A 17,600-nucleotide genomic window follows, 5' to 3' on the forward strand; every position below is an offset into this window, starting at 1 on the left:
GCTTGATTATTTTACATGGCTAATAGAAGAGGAAAGTACATCTTCGTAACCAAAACCAAAGGAAAGTACATATTTTTTTTTTCGGTGAAGAAGGAAAAAGTACATGTTCAAACCAATACAAATGATGCTTATGATTCAGTTTTTTAACAAGCCTACTCAAAGTCATCACTTGCACTTGGAGACCCGATTTATTTTAGGTTTCTGTCCTCTGGGTTTTGACAATGTCAACATTTTTCGTAACTTTCAGTCTTTGCTATTTCAGTGTGTCCCCTGAGGGGACTCCCCTCCCCTTATAATCCCCACTCAAGGAAGTCATCAGATAATCACCATATTTGACTTTCTTGTACATTCTTGGTGTGTCTACCATTTGATCTAACGGTTCAATTTCCACATCAAAATGTGGACAAATAAACGATGCATAAGATATTCTCGCCTTCCTTTCGTTTGCGATGACTCTATGTTCAATGCTCTTGTACTTCCCATTACTCCATATCTGTCATGACAACAAGAAAAAAAAAATGAAGCTTAAACGAAGTTATTGTACTCCTTATTAATTTGGTGCATTTCAATTACCATATTTACCTCAGTAATATCTCCCACATTCACAACGAAAGCGTTCAGAATCGGCGTCACGGGCACCCATTTGCCATTTTTCGAATCTGTAATCCGTTTACGTTGAGCATGCTTATGGTGCCTGGGTCCGAGTGTGGTCTTAGACATAGGACTTTATCAGGCATGCAGCAAGGAGGAATGTAGTTCAAACGCAGGGTTTGGTGCAACTCTTTGTGTAGACCAAGAAGAGTGTCCTTCCCCATCCCCATATTTATAGAAAAGGACTCTAGGAGCTCCTCCCCAATTCTTTTAACTTCACTTGAATATGCGTCAAAAGTATCCCTTCATTGTAATCAACACAACATTTATCTTTTTTTTTTATTTTTTATGAAAACACAACATTTATTAATAGATTGGAAGTGATAGAGTTTGCTAACTTCACTTCAACGTGTGGTTAATTTTTAACATCGTTGATGAATGTGACGTTGTATTGACGGTCACATTTGTGGAGCAAAAAATAATCAAGAGACGACACGTGGATTTTTAGATTGTAAGGATAAAATTACCCTTGAGAAGCACAGGAATTCGCACGCGCGAGCAGTGAGCAATCATCTCACAATCAAGTCAAAAGTGCCCAAAATAGGTATTTATTCAAAACCTATTCCATTCATCTTCTTCACAAGGTAACCCCCAAAACATTCATTTTTAAATTATGTTGATTAGCTAATTAATAGATTTATTACCTAATTAATCTATTAATGGCTAATTAAACTACCAATTAACTACAAAATACACTAAAAAACACCACAAAGGGCCGGCCACCTTCTCCCCTCATGCCCTATATATACTACCCCATTTTCTCTAAAAACCTAGGTCTACACTCTTGCTAAATACTCAAAATTCTCCAAACACTTTTTCTCTCAAAATTCTAACTTTGGCATCAGAGGTTCTTCAGCCAAAGCCCTATCCCCCCCCCCCCCCCCAAAAAAAATCATTATGGGCGCGTGAGGCTCTTGGCCTTGACCTAAGGTGTTATTTGTTTTGTAGGTGCAATTTTGTCCAAAAACAAGGAGAAAGAAATTAGCATCCACAACGCTCATTGACATTGCTTAGTTATTTATCTTCTTGTCGCGCTGCACTTTCTTTTATATTATAATTAATTAATTTGTTGTGTGTAAATGATTATGTCCTTATTATTTACAAAAGCGGTCAAATAGTTTTTTCATTTAAAATACTAAAAAGTTGTTGAGAAAAATATAAAAATAAGTTTGGTATATAGATATAGTGCTAATAATGACTCAATTTGTATTCCATTAAATTTATTTTAATATGTGTAAAGTTTATATGATAAGGTCAAAATAATAGTTAATAAACTGAAGAGCAAACCCTCGAGTACAATCGTTCCTTATAGAATCAAAATGAAGAGCATGAAGAGTAAATAAAGAAATACAATGATCCCAAATATGACAATTAGTAATAAGAAGGCCTTGGCCAGCGAAGGCATCTGCTACAAAGTTAGCCTATCTATAAATATGCTTTGGGGTCCATATATTTTGCTTTATGCTTACTATGTAAGTAACCTCATGTGTATATTTACTTTGATGATGTCCTTTGTTGGCTTTTGCCCTAAAATGCCATTTCTAGTTTATATATAAAAAATAATTGAATAAAGGGACAAACAAAAGCTTTATTTTTACTCACTTGAAATAGAAAGGGCATAACAAGAAGTTTACACTAAGAGGTCGATGAATAAATTGGTTGTCAACTCGTCATTTCTTAGATTCAAACTTAAGTCTTCTCACTTATAAGTGAGAAAAAAAATTATTAAACCGTAGTACTAAAACCATCTCAAATGAAGATAGTAAAGAGTTAAAAAGCCAAAGTATGGTCTGAATTGGACAAAATTCATCTCCAACAAAAAATTAGGCTAAAAATTAATGGAGGCCACAAGTCAAAACATAGCTGAATGGCTATTAGTCTGGCTAAAGTAGGCCTGATGCCCAGTCTATTTGCTAGGGCCCGTCGTTTGCTACGTCCAAGACTTCTCTTTGTGTGAATGGTCATATGGGATTTTGGGGTTTAAACGAATTTAATATTTGTTAACTAGCACAGTCTTTGTCATTTTCTGAGGGGCCCAGGTGAGAAGATTTCTATATATCTCTAGCTCGTTTTTAGAGAGATGGATGATACACCACAAACTTTTTTTCTCTTCACTATGAGAGACCTCCGGAGCGAACGATTTTCTCTCTGTTGTGAGAGTCCAAGCACGGCTGTGCATTTCAACCTCAGGTTAGTGAGTTTGTGTTTTAGGGTGTTGGTTATCAAAGGAGCAGAATAAAGACACGTGTTTGGAATTTCGATATGAAAGACTGCAGGATTTTTGCTATCGATGTGGGAAACTAGGTCATGCAAACATTGAATGTTCTTTTGCTGCTCTGAGGGGCGACTTTGCTGGCATTTGAGAATCGATGAGGGCAGCTCCGATAAGGGAAGTTATGGAACCTCCCAAACAGCTTACCATAGGGATGAGGGAAAGAAGATTTGCAGGTGTTGTTCGACAATGCCGGATGGGAGACATGCAGGGAGATATCGGCGCAATTTAGCAAGGTATTAGTGGGGATAGTGGTAGCAGTTCCATGAGTAGGATTGAGCATGGTTTTCCATCGGCTCCTAGTAAGGAACGTAAGCAATGGCATCGGTTGACAAGGGCAATGGTGGAGCGAGAGTCACTTAGGTCTCAGGGGACGGTGATAGAAGGATCCTCGGAACCGGTTTAACATGCTTCCGAGAGTTTTTGGTTGGACTCCTCAATGCAGGAGCACATATAGACTATTCAACGTAGTTATAGGCGAATTCCATCAGTGATCATTGAAGAAATTCAAGTGGGCGAGGATACGGGGGAGCATGAGGAACTTTACCTTAAGGGGGAGGCTGAGGGTAGTCAAATGAAAAGGGGAGCTGATTCTGAGGCCATGGAGATTATTTAGTCTCCTTAGAAGAAGTTTAAGAATATTGAAAGTAATGAGAACCAGAAGTGAAGAACGGCTGAACGCTTACGGAAAATGAGTATCAAGGAGTGCTGCTTGATGGTGGAGCGAGCCATATATGCTAAGGAAGACCTCCAGGAAATCCCTTTTGAGTACCAAGATATGTGGGAGTATATGGAGTTGATATTTGAGCAAGAAAAGGAAGCACTATTAGCACGTGAGGAAGGTAAGTCAATGCATGGTGGTGGCGACTGGCCTACAACAGCCGCACGTTCACCATGAGTTACATTTTCTGGAACTGCTGTGGTCTGGGGTCGAAGAGGGCCTAAGTGGCACAAAAGATTTTATTAATCAATAGTATATATAGACTTCTTTTTTTATTTTATTTGCATATATGGAAAACTTTTTTCTTAGAGAATAAGAATTTTGAGGAATAATATTAATATGACACAATTGTTAATATATTAGATTATTCATTAAACAAAATTAGCTTAAGATTTAGCCCACCCCATTTCTAATCCTGGTAATATTAATATGACACAATTGCTAATATATTAGATTATTCATTAAACAAAATTAGCTTAAGATTTAGCCCACCCCATTTCTAATCCTGGTTTCGTCCTTATATATATATAGATATTTGCCCACATCACTTTAATTAATATATTTCATATCCAAATAAAAGAGGAAATATATAGAATTTCTTACAGCAACAGAGAAATCAAAATCAACATCACGTATAATACGAAAATAACAATATCTCACTAAAATAATAATGGGAAGCCAATCAATTGTTCAGTACTTATTCAATTTCAATGAATTGAAAAGATAGCCAAGCCCATTTTGGAAATATATGGTTTTAGAAAATGCCTTTCATATTATCACCAGCATTTATTTGATTAATTTTTTTTCTTCTGTTCAACTTCCAATCTTCGCCGTTTCAATGTGTGATTTCCCCTTAAGTTTCCCCTTCTTCAAGGAACTACCCAGATAATCTCCGTACTTGACCTTCTTGTACTTCTGGGACCCAGATAACTCCACTATATGACCAAAAGGTTCAACTTCCACCTCTGCGTGTGGCAAAATGAATGATGCATAAGATATCCTCGACTTGCTTTCGGTTGTCACAGCTCTATGTTCAATGCTCCTGTACTTCCCATTACTCCATATCTGTCACAGCCAAAAGAAAATTGAAGCTTAAAGAATATTTTGTACTCCTTATGTTATAGTTCAACGAGAAATTTTAGGTGAGTGTTGTTGGCATTGCTTAGTTTACCTCCATAACATCTCCAACATTAACAACGAAAGCGTTTGGAATTGGCTTCACGGGCACCCATTCACCTTCTTTTCGAATTTGTAATCCGGTTACATTGTCTTCTTGCATGAGAATGGTTATGGTGCTTGTGTCCGAGTGCGGAGAAAGACCTAGTACTTTATCAGGCATTTTGCATGGAGGATAGTAGTTTGCGCGCAAAACTTGGATCACTTCTTGATGAAGACTAAGAAGAGCATCCTTTTCCATCCCCAGAGTTGAAGATAGACACCTTAGGAGCTCATCTCTAATTCTTTTGACTCCGCTTGAATATGCCTCAATATTTTCCCTTCATCAACCACATGACATTTACCAATTCAATGAAAGTTATATGTTAAAATAGAGTTTAGCTATACAGCTGCACTGTCACTTGTACGTGGTGACTTCTAATTGTTGATGTGTACAAGATCGCGTGCATGTTGGGTGTGAGATTCACAACGTTTGGGTGATTGATGGGTGGCTATAGCTATGACACTTACAAGTACGTACTTAAATTTTCTACTCCCATTAACGGTGATTAATTAGTCACCCCTCTTTGTTTCTATGTTAATTAACACTTCTTTTGTGTAACAACTCGTATGTATTGCTTACACATAACCCAAAATAATAATCTTTTACAAGATACTCAGATTGTTTAACTTTGATTATAAGATCTACAGCCTACTTTTACCTTTTACATAATTACTGACCCAAAATCATTGGGTTAAACGCAATGGTTTAGAGTCAAAAGTAGGTGTACATTTTAAACTACTTTAAATTTAAGAAAAACATAGTGATTTTTATTTTAGTTCCTTATTAAAGTTAGTAATTCTTTTTTCAATGGTTAATTTAGATATTGCATATAGAGATCTAATGGATCTTGCAACTGTTAGATCTTGCATAACCCATACCACTGAGTGAAATATAACATTGTAGCCATACTCCAAAGTTATAAAATTTTAACATAATGAAACTCAATTTCATTATGATTGAACATATGATGGGAATCTCTCATTTTGATTCATTAAAGCATCTCCAAGAAAAGATCTAAATTTTTGTTAATCTAGCAAGTGAATAAGGTCAAAAAACTATTTTAGCTACTCAGTTTAACTTTTCATCTTTTAGCAACACTCTCTATTTCAACAAACTTTGAATATTTTATTATTAACAATTCAAACTCAACCCACTCCTTTTCTAAAACATCGTTGTCTCTTCCTTTTCTCTTTGCCCAAGGGTCCATCTTGAGTTTTATTTTTTATTTTTTAATATTTAGCAAGTAAACAGTTGCTCCCTAAATTTAAAGCGGGATGTTTCATTTTGCTATAATAGAGAATCTTTTACAGCTAGGGGTGGTTTTGGTACATTACTGTACCAAAACCTCTGTACCAATTACCATACCAAATATTTGGTATGGCAAAATCTATTACCATTACCATAGTAAATTTTTGGTATACCGAACATCGATATACCAAATAGTTTGGTTGGTATGGTATGCCAATGGTAATTGCCACTTTGTTTTACGCCACTTAGTTTGCCCAAAATCTAATATTTTTAATTAATGTAGAAGTCTAAAAAATATATGAACGCTCGTAATGACAAGCTTTACCACTTTTGTGAAGAGCTTAACTTTGAAATTCGCCATTAAAATCATATAAATCATAAATCAAAATTTAACCGTTGATTATTGTGTACCTTTACGCTTCATTTTTCTCATCAAATTTTGTTTTTTTCGGATTTTCTTTTTTGAAAACATGATCCATTAGAGGATGTAGGAAAATGAACGGTTTGGATCGTTAATATTATGTTCAGAGTTTTACGGTTAGTGAAAATATTGCTTGATGTTTATAAAGTTTCTACAAACTATATGGCATCGACTCATATTTCAGTTAACCATAAATATCAAAACGTGATATCAAAGATCTGAATCGTTCATCTTCTTACATCCGCCAGATGATCATGTTTTCAAAAAAGAAAATTTAAAAAATGAAATTCAGTAAGAAGAATAAAGTGTAAATGACAATCGACTGTTAAATATAAATTTAAGGTTTATGGATTATAGTGTTGGATTTTGAAGCTGACCTCTTCATGAAAGTTGTAAAGCTTGTCACTATGAGTGATTGTATATATTTTTTTCACATTTTTTACACTTTTACAATAATTATTATTAATTTTATTAATTTTGCCCTCAAATAATTATATGAATAAATACATAATATAATATTAATAATATTGGTAGGTATGGTATACCACCGGTACTAGTTTTGGATACCAGTACCGTACCGAAACAGTATGGTACGGTACAAATACCGTACCATTACCAATTGGTACAAATTTTTGGTAATAATTTGGTATGGTATGGTTAGTAGGGCGGTTGGTATGGTAATTTGGTAAAAATTTCCGCCCCTATTTATAGCATCTTTTTTAGATAATTTTTTTTAACTTGGTTCTTTATAACAGAGTGTTAGTTATTTTAGGGCATCTCTTGCTCTTAGATCTCTTTATTTTCTTTTAAAGCACTCATTATATCACATTCCTATTAAAGTACATCAACATCCACTAGTGTTTTCAAATTTCTTGAAACATTGGGTAGTCTCCATTTTTCCCTAAATTAAGTTTAGAAACATACTTGAATCCCTCTGGTGCGGTTGGCCATAAGTTAGGCCTTCTGTACTGTGTTGGATAAATACTGAGAAACAGTGCATCGGACCAGTCCAGTGTCTGCCCTTGTGTAACCGCATAGGCTCGCCCGTAGCCTTGAAAGTCATCTGGTGGCATACGAATTTTGTTCTTCTCTTCCAACGGAAGTTCAAAGAACTTGGCCGTAGCATCCTTCATTTCCTGCAACACTTCTGTTGCCACGCCATGATTTATCACCTGCGCACAAAACGTTCCATTATATTGTAGCATGAACTTAAGTGTCCATTACTTCCCGAGAAATGTTCTCTTATCAGACAGTTGAACATTATGTTGCCAAATGTGATTATTGATAGACTCATTTTTTCAGGAACTTGCATGCTTCATATTTAGGTCTGACAACATAAACACGACTCTGACCCAAAAGAAAATGAAAATCCAAGTATACGATGATCACCTGAAAGAACCCCCATTCTTCACAAGCCTTGTCCAGTTTGTGAAGCTCCTCCTCACTTCCTCTCGAGAGGAGAGAAAGATCAATGATTGGGATCTCAGAAGAAGGATTATATTTGTCGGTAGTGCTCTGTAGCTTGTCTTCTTCTTCCTCATTCCCGATAAGGAAACTTTCAGGGACCTGCAGAGGATCATTCCTTACCAGTTCTTGAACATTTGGTACAGATTCCATATCAGAAAACCAAACTCTTGTTTCACAGAGGCTGGCTTCAATGTTGGTGGAGGATAATGAAATGAGGGGTTATGATATTGTGTTGTGAAGATGGCAATTTATGGAACATGTCTTGTGTCACTGTGCTGCGTTAGGTAGAAATGCTTAGACACCACTCAATTTGTTGTAGGATTAGTTTGGTACTGTTGTGTTTTTTTTCCTATGAGAATAAACAGCTGTAAAATAAAATTGTTGAGTGTTTGGTAAACTTTTTTTTTTTGTAAAAGTGATTTTAAAAAAAGCAGTATCTGAATGTTTGGTAAACTTTTATATAAAATGCTTTGAATATGATAAATGACTAAAAAGAGTATGATATTTAATGTGATATAATAATTGTCAAAAACAATAATGTAAGGTAAATATATTTTGTAAAACATGTGGGGGTATACTTGTCAGTTGAAAATTTCATTAAAGAGCATTGATTATTATGCAGCATGGTAGACTATGCTGTTTTTTTTCTATGTTTGTTTTTACTTTCATTGACAATAGTTTTTTTAAAAACACTTTTTTTTTGTTTTATCAAACACATTTAATATTTCATATTTTTTAATAAACTGTTTATTTTTTAAAGCACCGCAACCACAGACCAACCTGTTTTGGCTAAAATATGAAGATATTCTTGATTGAAAGATGTTTTTCATCTTTTAGCCTTTTGTCTATTCTAAACAAATTAAAACGTGGGTTTTCATTACAAATAATTTCTGAAATAAAATTATTTAAAATAGTTAGCTAAGTTTTATTAGAAAATTGTTATTAGTATTCTAGAAATCTTATCTGATATTTCAAATTTTTTATAATTAGAAAATTAAAATACACCTGTGAAAAGTGTAGAATGAAAATTTTGAAATGCTAATAACATTTTATTTTTATTATTGCACATCAATGTTGTCCCTATTATACATCTAATATTATCAAATAATTTTGGTGGCTCGTGGAAAGGTAGGGAGGAGGTGGATGGTGTCCAATGCGTGGCCAGTGGTAGGGTTAGTGGCTGCAGGACCGTTCCAAGCTTTCGGTGGATCGAGACGGAAAGTCGATGGGACCTTATGACACATTGTCTTCACATGACTGTTTTGTGGTTGCATTGCATATATGCTCCTTTTTCTCTCAAACATAATAGTTTCATTAAAATAATAGGATAACACGAGATGAATTAAATTTAAACTAGTAAATTAAATGATATGGAAGTTGATGATTGAATTATTACTAAGTGTTGACTAACGTAATTATTTTTTTATTGATAACACATCATTTAGTTTGTAAATTTTATTGAAAATTTGACATTACTCCTTGAAACTATATTTTCCTTAACTAAAACTCATCTCCTTTTGTTTTCTTGACTAAAGTCCATTGAGTAGGCTCCAACTAAGCAATTCTTTAATTAAATTTGACTTTTTAAATTGTGTATTTTTTGAATGCCTAAACTACCCTTATTAATACTTGAACTGGGTTTTTGAATCAGCTACTTGTTATATCCATTTAATTAATTATATTTCTTTTACAAAATATTTCATGTCATTCATTGTCTATTCAAAGTATTAACTTCCAAATTGTTATAAGGTGCCGACTGGAAAATAATAAAACTAATTTCGTGATTTTGTGCATTAAATATACAAGTTAATTGACCTACAAACATAACAATAGGCCTAAAACAGCTTCAGTTATTGCATATATACTCCAATCCCTAATGCACAAAACAAAAGCTATATGTTCCACGCAAACAAAATAGTCTAATTTACCTATATGATTTATATGCATTAGATTTCAAGTTTATTTAATTGCCTACAAGCACAAACCCACAACATTCAAACATTATCTAATATCAGTAACTTTTTTTTTTTAATTTTTTTTTTTTGGAATAGGTAAATTAGTATAATATTTTATAAGTAGGTATATTAATTTCTATGTAGGTAATTACATGATTCAAACAATATTAATTTTTTTCCGTACAAGATATGTCTATTTTTTTAATCTGGTAAATTAATTTATATATATGTTACTAATATTTATGATACAAGAAAGGTAAATATCCATATGGGTTTAATTGCTCATTATAATTAGGATAAGTAATAACATTTATTGACCAAATTAGGAATTTATGGCATAAGTTGTAAATGTGTTGTAATAATTGGTTACATATTTGTCTACATGGCAGTCTATTTGAAATTTGGGTTTTATTTGAATGTTTAAAATTAGGTGGGTTGTTATTTGAAAAATAGGAGTTTCAAGAGCCTATATCAAAAAAACCCTAAATTTTATCTACAAATTTAGTCTCTCTAACACTATCCTTCATATTAACAAAAGAATTTCCTGGATCGAAACTCAAATGTTTTCCAGTAAAGTAATAGAACAAGTTAAGAAGTAAAAAAAGAAAATAGAAGTTAGGGAACCTTTTTACCCTTTTAGGCCTTGTTGTGACTTGTGGAGCGGAACGAAGATTCACCAACATACTTATAACTAGCAACCATTACCTTATTTCCCATTGCTCCATATCTAAAATGTAAATATACGAAAGCTTAAAGAAAATATTGCTCTCTATTAAGTGTTCATTTTTCATTTAAATCCAATGAAATTTTGTATCCCGTTTCTTTTTACTTCCAACGTTCACGAGGAGCGCACTTGAAATTGGCTTCACCGAAACTCATTGTGCTCCTTGTCGAATCTGTAACCATGTCAGTGTCACGTACTCCACACTTCAGCGCTCAGAAGTGAGCTCATTCTGCATTTCAAGCTTCGTTATAATATAGTTTTTACTTTAGCTAGAAACCATTTTTTTCAAAATTTTATAATATTATAATTTTGGAGGTTTATTTGTTCATCTCATTCTGCATTTCATTGGAAATTCAATGACTGATATTCATCCCATGATTTTGAAGGTTTAAATAATGTCCACATGGGATGATATTTTCTTACAGATTCCTTGATTTGATTGATATTCATCCCATGATTTTAAAGGTTTAAATAATGTCCACATGGGATGATATTTTCTTACAGATTCCTTGATTTGTTGTCAAGTATTGTCTCCCCTTCCTTCCGAAACACACGCGCGCGCACATATATATAGAGAGGGGGAGAGAGATGCCAGCAGAAGAAGCCAGAGAATCATCTGAAACATTTCGAATGAAAGGTGGAGATGGCCCAAACAGTAATGCCAAGAACTCAACGTTCCAGGTTCTCGTACAGAATCCATTCTTCGAAACATCGACAATAGTCATCTTATAGAGATTAGATTACATGCACCTAGTTCGACTCGTTTTTTTTTAATCCTTGATCTGAAAGATATATTCTGAAATCACAATAATAAGACATTAGGATCACGAATATAATGAATTGAATTACTATAAAATAGAATTGAATTACTTATATTAAACTTATCTGTAGAATATGGAAGACATGACTTTTGCTAATGACAAAAAAATCGGTGTGTTTGGGTTAATATTTGAACTTCGGGCTGCAAGTGTGTGGAACACGTCCCGATCCCAATATTCCTCGAATACGAGGATAGGCATGTGTTGGCTGACACCCGAAGGCGACGAAAGCCATTTATTGAGTGCAAATGCTAAAAACAAGGGGTAGATAAGACTTATAAATATAAAAGAATAAAGAATATGCATTTAAGGAACGTGTTAACTAACTAGAACGCTAAAAGAAATAATATAAAATTGAATGAAACAAAGGATGGATCCTACACCGAGAGGACTCGAAGATGCCGATGCAGAAGTGTCTGGACATCGAGATTGTATGCCTTAATTCTAAGTCCTGAAGGGGGCGCAAAACAAACATGAGTGGACCAAGTTGATATATATATATATATATATAATAAAACAGTTATCAACATACTAACCCCCATATTTTATGAAAACACATATATCATGATAAAATAGGTTTTCCGAAACCTAGCATGCCGTGCAATGTCTCAATCATAACTCATATATATAATACTCACTAGTAAATGTCTAATATCCGTCCAGGCCCCATGCCAGCTCTCCGTCTTTGAGCAAACAGTCAGAAGAAAATATCCTTTCAGACCCCGTTCTAGTTCCCTGTCCCTGTGCTAATAGCCAGAGGAAAACCACTTCAGGCCCTATGCCAACACCATAACCGTCGTCCGAGATGGACCAGAATCTATCTCTCGTCTTGTAACGGAATTGGGACCACTAGTTAAGTACAAAACCATTGAACATATATATATTTGAAAAACAACTTCATAGTATAAAGTCATCTATCATCTATATTATAAAGAAGTGTTCTAAACGTGTTCTAAATATCATATCGTCATCTATCAGAAATTTTATAAGAACACGGGTTATAGGAAAAATAGTAATAATTCAAACTAGCCTCAATAAGCATGTTATCTCACAAAATGTAGTCATCAAATCATGCTTTTCATGTATGCATTTCTACTATTAAAACATGCATTTTAGAAGGGATCCACTCACAGTACTTCGTTGTCGAAAAGCCACGCACTAGCGGAGACAGAACGCCACAATAAATTGCCCCTAAGCACATAAAGGGTACATTTAGTCAAACTCTACTCAAACGACTTATTTTGGGAAAACGGACATTAAAAACGGGTTCAAGACGTCAAAATTAGCGTAGGAGGGGTCCCGGGCTTGGGTCCAAAAGGTTTTGGGCTTAAGGCCCGGCCTAAAAGGGAAAAAGGGTTTAGGGTTTTGAGATAAATGAAAATAAAAAGGTTATTGGGTTTGGGCTTAAAGAGGTTAACGGGCTGGAGGCCCTGGGGTTTAGGCTTAAATGCAAAGGCCCGAAGGCCAACTCCTACACGACCCTAAGGCCTAAGCCTCTAAAGGTTTTGGGTTTGGTCCTAACGAGCCTTAGGCTGAAGGCTTGGCCCAGCAGCCATTTGGGTTTTTATAAAACTAAATAAATAAATATAAATAGATTAAAGGATTTGGGTTGGGTTTAAAAAGATAATGAGCCTAAGGCTCAACTTCTAAAGAGCTTGGATTAGTAAAGAAGGCTGGCACTAAAGGCCTAAAGGCTTGGTGTGGTTGCTGCTCACCGGAGCTAACCCTAGAAGAACACCAAAATTTGAGGTTTTTGGTCGGAAAACTAAGCTAACTTTAAACATCTATAACTTTGTCAAAACTCAACGAAATCAAGTGAGACAAAAACGAATGTTGTATTACTCAACAAGACAAAGAGAATGGTACCTCACACGACATCTAACTTGCCGTGATTTGACCAAAAAACTCCTCGAAAGCCTCAGAGGTCGCTGGAAACTACATAAGATTCAAATTGACATAACTTCTTCAATACTCAAGGAAATTGGGTGATTCAAAAAGGAAAGTTGTACTACTCAGCAAGATGAAGAGATTGATACCTTGCACGCGGCCAACTCGCAGTGGTTTGGCCGTCGGACCTCGCTGCAAAATCTGGAAAACGTTTTCCCGAGCTATTTTGGTGTTTAAACCGTGCCACAACAACTCAAATACTACTTAAACACAATAATAAGCACGATCTAAGGAGATTTAGGTGTGCTTTGCACTTACCTCATCGAAGATCTCGTGCACAATGATTGTGCGTAGTGCCGTGATGGATTTTGAAGGTAAAGGAGAGAAAGATGAAGCTCAGAAGATGAAGATGATAGTCAAGTCCTCATGATGGCTGTGTGTGTATATATATGGGCGTGTGTGTGTGTTCTTGTCGGAGAGAAGAGTACCTAGAGGGAAAGAGATAGAAATGAGACATAGAAATGAGATAGAGAGAGAGCTCGGGGAGAAGGAGAGAAGAGAGAGAAGTGAAAGACTTGGGCCCGGGGAACAACAAACAAAAGGTGGGCACCTTGGGCACACCTATTAAGACCCAAAATTTTTTTTAAAAGAGAAATATCTAGCCCAAGGTGCAAATTTCACGAAAATACCCCATTTGTTTCGATAAAATCGGGACGGGTTGTTATAGAAGCCTAAAAACACCAAGTAAAGGAAGACTTGCCCGAAGCCCAACATCAAGCCCACAAACAAATTGGTGCCTTCCCATTAATACATAGGTCATGTGCCTATGATTTAAGTGTCAAGTGATGGGGACTAACTCACAATCAGCCAAAAAACACTTTTCGATGGCAATACAAGTAAAAAGATGATGACTCACTACCCTTTAATAGTTTTCGAGCAAGAGTAAAGCTACTACAGTCGGGCTAATCTACCTATAAAATGAGGAAGAGGCATCATAGACAAGGACACTCAACCAATCAAACAAACATACAAACTCTGCTTTCAAGCCAAATTTGCATCTAAAAGTTGTAATCAGCCTAGATCTCAATCCTTTTCAGGATCATTCCCCACAATAGCCATCTTTTGTCTAGTTTAGAAGCTCTGCTATCACCTCTAGTGGCATAGTATCGATTCCCTCGTGTAAACTTGTTTACCATCCATCCATCCTTAGCATATAAACCCCGTATACTCAAAAGAGAAGTGATTGCAAGACGTTTAGCCTTGCCCAACAATGTGAAATCTTGCTTAAAGTTCTTTGTTTGTTTTATAAGTTAATAGATCTACTACTTAATGTATTCTCCAGCATGTATTCAAGTCATATCCATATGTTTTCCTACTTTAAGAGTCTCATTTGTGCCTAGATCTGGTCACCTTAATGAATACGCCTTCATTTAAAACCAATCAAGAACTAAGTAGATGACTTAAGGGAATCTCGACTCCCCTCACTCGAACATACAAGACTATGAACTGAAAGTCCTCGGTCACAAGGCAAGAAAAAGAACTTAACGTGGACTTAACCCATCGACGACAATCCTTTGATAACAAGAAGTCCGAGTAACTTGGGGCGCAAGTAATTGCCTAAACACACTTGTTCTACATATGCTATACTAAGATAGTAGTGGCACGCCTAACACTCGTTAGTTTTGATTGCGCACCTCAAGGCCTACACCTAAGGCCCTACAAAGGCACCTTTCAAAAAGAACTTTATCTCTTCTTGTAGCACATCAGCAAGCAAGAGCCCGACTACATATCCAAAGTGTCAATCCCTTGGGGAGCTGTGTTGAGAGTTAATAAGCCCTCTCCGAAGCAATCTTCGCCCTAACATAGTTTTGGCATGCCCGGTGGGATCACATTAGTCTTGTATACCAAGAAAAAGAATGAAGGAGAAAACCTTCAGGTGAAACGGAGAGTACATGCTACCCCAGTCTCTACTAAAATCAAACATGACAGACCGCCCAGAGGACGTTCCCTCCTTACAAGGACCAACTGTTTTGAGAAGCCCGACCTCATCAGAGAAGTCAAGGGGAATGGTAACCAATGAGGACTTGCAAGCCACCATGGTGCAAGTGTTAAGGAGCATGGAGAAGATTTCCTTGGAAACAAGGGGAGAAGTAAGCAGACTTTGTTCTTTAACGGGGAGTTTGCAAAGAAGACTAGATCTGGAGTATTGTACTCCAAAAAATGGTTATGTGAGAGAATTGAACCCCGAAGAAGAACCAGTTATTCCATTATTTCCTTTGCTTGAGGAGAAGAATGGTAAAGATAAAAACAATGAAGAATTTGGCACCAGTGGGCCAGTGTTGGAGGAAAATCCTAGAAGCGGAGTTGCTCGACCCCTCACTATTTCCACTTAATAGTAGGGGCAGAGCGGGCAAGAAAGAACGAAGCATGGGATGCCCCAATTGATCGGGGAATCCAATGGAAAAGGTGGGCCTACCAAGCCAGACAAACCTCTTCTTTATAGGCCCCTACCATTGGCCAGTAAGGGAGGGGATGCCAAGTGGAAGAAACCCGAGCCAAGAAAAGAGACTTTTGGGGCAATGATCGTAACCCGAAATAGGAATCTCCTCATACTCTTCCTGATAATACAGCTCACCAACAGCTTAGGGATGAGTTAGCCGAGTTAAGGAGGATGGTGTCCCAGAATGCTCAGCCACAAACCTGCCCACTGTTTAGGATCACTTATCAGAAGCCTTATCCTGAGTACAGTGACGAGCAGAACCCTTTTCCAGTCAACTTCAAGATGCCCACATTCCTAACATTCAGCGGAGAAGATGGCAATGTGTCTTCCAAATATCACATTTTCAAGTTCTCTAATCACTGTATGGCATTTGAAGACAATCCCAACTACAAGTTGAGATTGTTAGGGAACTCCTTGGTGGGCTTAGCATCTCAGTGGTATTCTTTGTTGCCCCCTAATTCTATTGCCAACTGGGGGCAAATGGAGATGGCCTTCCATGAGCAGTTTTACAGGGTCGAGCCCGAAATGTCTATGAATGACCTTGTTAAGGTGAAGAAATACGAGCATAAGTCTACAAAAAACTTCATGATGAGGTTCAGAGGGACGAGGATGAGGTGCCAGTTCCCTATAAATCATGCACAACTCATATCTATCACTCAGAAGGCGTTGAGATTGCCTTTGAGGAAGAAGTTTTATGACGTGTAATTCAATGAGCTGTAGGAGTTGGTAATTACGGCTACCAAGTATGAGAAGCTGTTGCTGGAGAAGCAGCAAGTAAAGTACTTATCTAAGGTGCCTCCTTTCTACAAAAGCAAAGCTGCCATTCACAAGTGGAGTTTGAAAGAGAGCCAGAAAAGAATAATGGCCATGAAGGAGAGAGAATGGACGTATGCACAGCGGAGATGATTACCCCCTTCAAACCATTGACTGTAAAGGGGTTAATCCAGCCAATTAAGGACCAGAAAGTGGTCATAAACAAAGTTCTAAAAAACGCTAGGCGCTAGTCAGAGTTATGTATATTTATTATATATATTATAAAGTATTCTATATTTGTAAAATTTTTGGGCTTTTTATGTTAGTTTTATAACATTTACTCAGCCCAAATATTTTAATTATTATTAGACTTTGCTTATCATTTAATTAACAACCTTATTTTTTATATATAAAAATAATTTTTTTATTCCTTAATGGCAGACAAAAAATGATAAAAAAAAAAATTGACATAGACGTGGCAAACAGCCACATCTCAATTCCCACAACTCTCTTCCCACTTTATTTCTTATCTACCCGTGAACCATATCACAAAATCCCAGGAATATCATCGCTTTTCCCACTTTATTTCTTATCAACCCGTGATCCATATCACAAAATCCTGGAAATCTCTCTCTCTCATTCTCTTTCTCACTATCCAGAAACCTCTCGCAAAGCAACCTCCATGGCTATCTCTCTTTCTCTCATTATTTTTCCAGAAACCTCTAGCAAAGCAATGGCTATATTCAAATGTGGACACAGATGAGAGTTTCGATGCAGATGCGAGAGTTAGAGTTGCAGATCCGATGAGAGTTCGAAATGGCAAAAGTTGCAGAGCCTTCAATGCTGGCAAGAATTCCAAACCACCTTGAGCACCGCCTAGCACTGCCTAAAGCACCTAGCGAACGCCTACGCGGCCGCCTAGATACCCACCGACTTTTGTAATGATTTCCCCCAAATCGCATCG

The 17,600-nt window shown here is 36.3% G+C and overlaps 2 protein-coding genes across 2 annotated transcripts; both read right to left on the bottom strand.

The window, feature by feature from the left end:
• Positions 1-253: 253 nt before the first annotated feature.
• LOC137722039 (protein LATERAL BRANCHING OXIDOREDUCTASE 1-like) lies at positions 254-720 on the bottom strand. Its single transcript, XM_068461041.1, has 2 exons — positions 583-720; positions 254-493 (listed from the first exon to the last, which is right to left on the bottom strand). The coding sequence occupies exons 1-2, from the start codon at positions 718-720 to the stop codon at positions 254-256; spliced, it is 378 nt and encodes a 125-aa protein (XP_068317142.1).
• A 3,467-nt stretch (positions 721-4,187) lies between these two features.
• LOC137723526 (protein LATERAL BRANCHING OXIDOREDUCTASE 1-like) lies at positions 4,188-8,205 on the bottom strand. Its single transcript, XM_068462730.1, has 4 exons — positions 7,922-8,205; positions 7,457-7,704; positions 4,816-5,140; positions 4,188-4,709 (listed from the first exon to the last, which is right to left on the bottom strand). Exons 1-4 carry the CDS (start codon positions 8,147-8,149, stop codon positions 4,458-4,460), a joined length of 1,053 nt encoding a protein of 350 aa, XP_068318831.1. The 5' UTR covers positions 8,150-8,205; the 3' UTR covers positions 4,188-4,457.
• Positions 8,206-17,600: the final 9,395 nt, after the last annotated feature.

This window comes from Pyrus communis, chromosome 17 (genome assembly GCF_963583255.1).
Source record: "Pyrus communis chromosome 17, drPyrComm1.1, whole genome shotgun sequence".
Classification (NCBI taxonomy): Eukaryota; Viridiplantae; Streptophyta; class Magnoliopsida; order Rosales; family Rosaceae; genus Pyrus; species Pyrus communis.

What these genes read in the sequence shown, in the direction of transcription:
- LOC137722039 (XM_068461041.1), bottom strand. Translation starts at nt 720, where the DNA reads ATGTCTAAGACCACACTCGGACCCAGGCACCATAAGCATGCTCAACGT. An exon ending in ATGTGGGAGATATTACTGAG is followed by an intron (nt 494 to 582) that starts GTAAATATGGTA and finishes TTGTCATGACAG; the next exon opens with ATATGGAGTAATGGGAAGTA.
- LOC137723526 (XM_068462730.1), bottom strand. Translation starts at nt 8,149, where the DNA reads ATGGAATCTGTACCAAATGTTCAAGAACTGGTAAGGAATGATCCTCTG. An exon ending in ACCGCACCAGAGGGATTCAA is followed by an intron (nt 5,141 to 7,456) that starts GTATGTTTCTAA and finishes TGGTTGATGAAG; the next exon opens with GGAAAATATTGAGGCATATT. An exon ending in ATGTTGGAGATGTTATGGAG is followed by an intron (nt 4,710 to 4,815) that starts GTAAACTAAGCA and finishes TGGCTGTGACAG; the next exon opens with ATATGGAGTAATGGGAAGTA.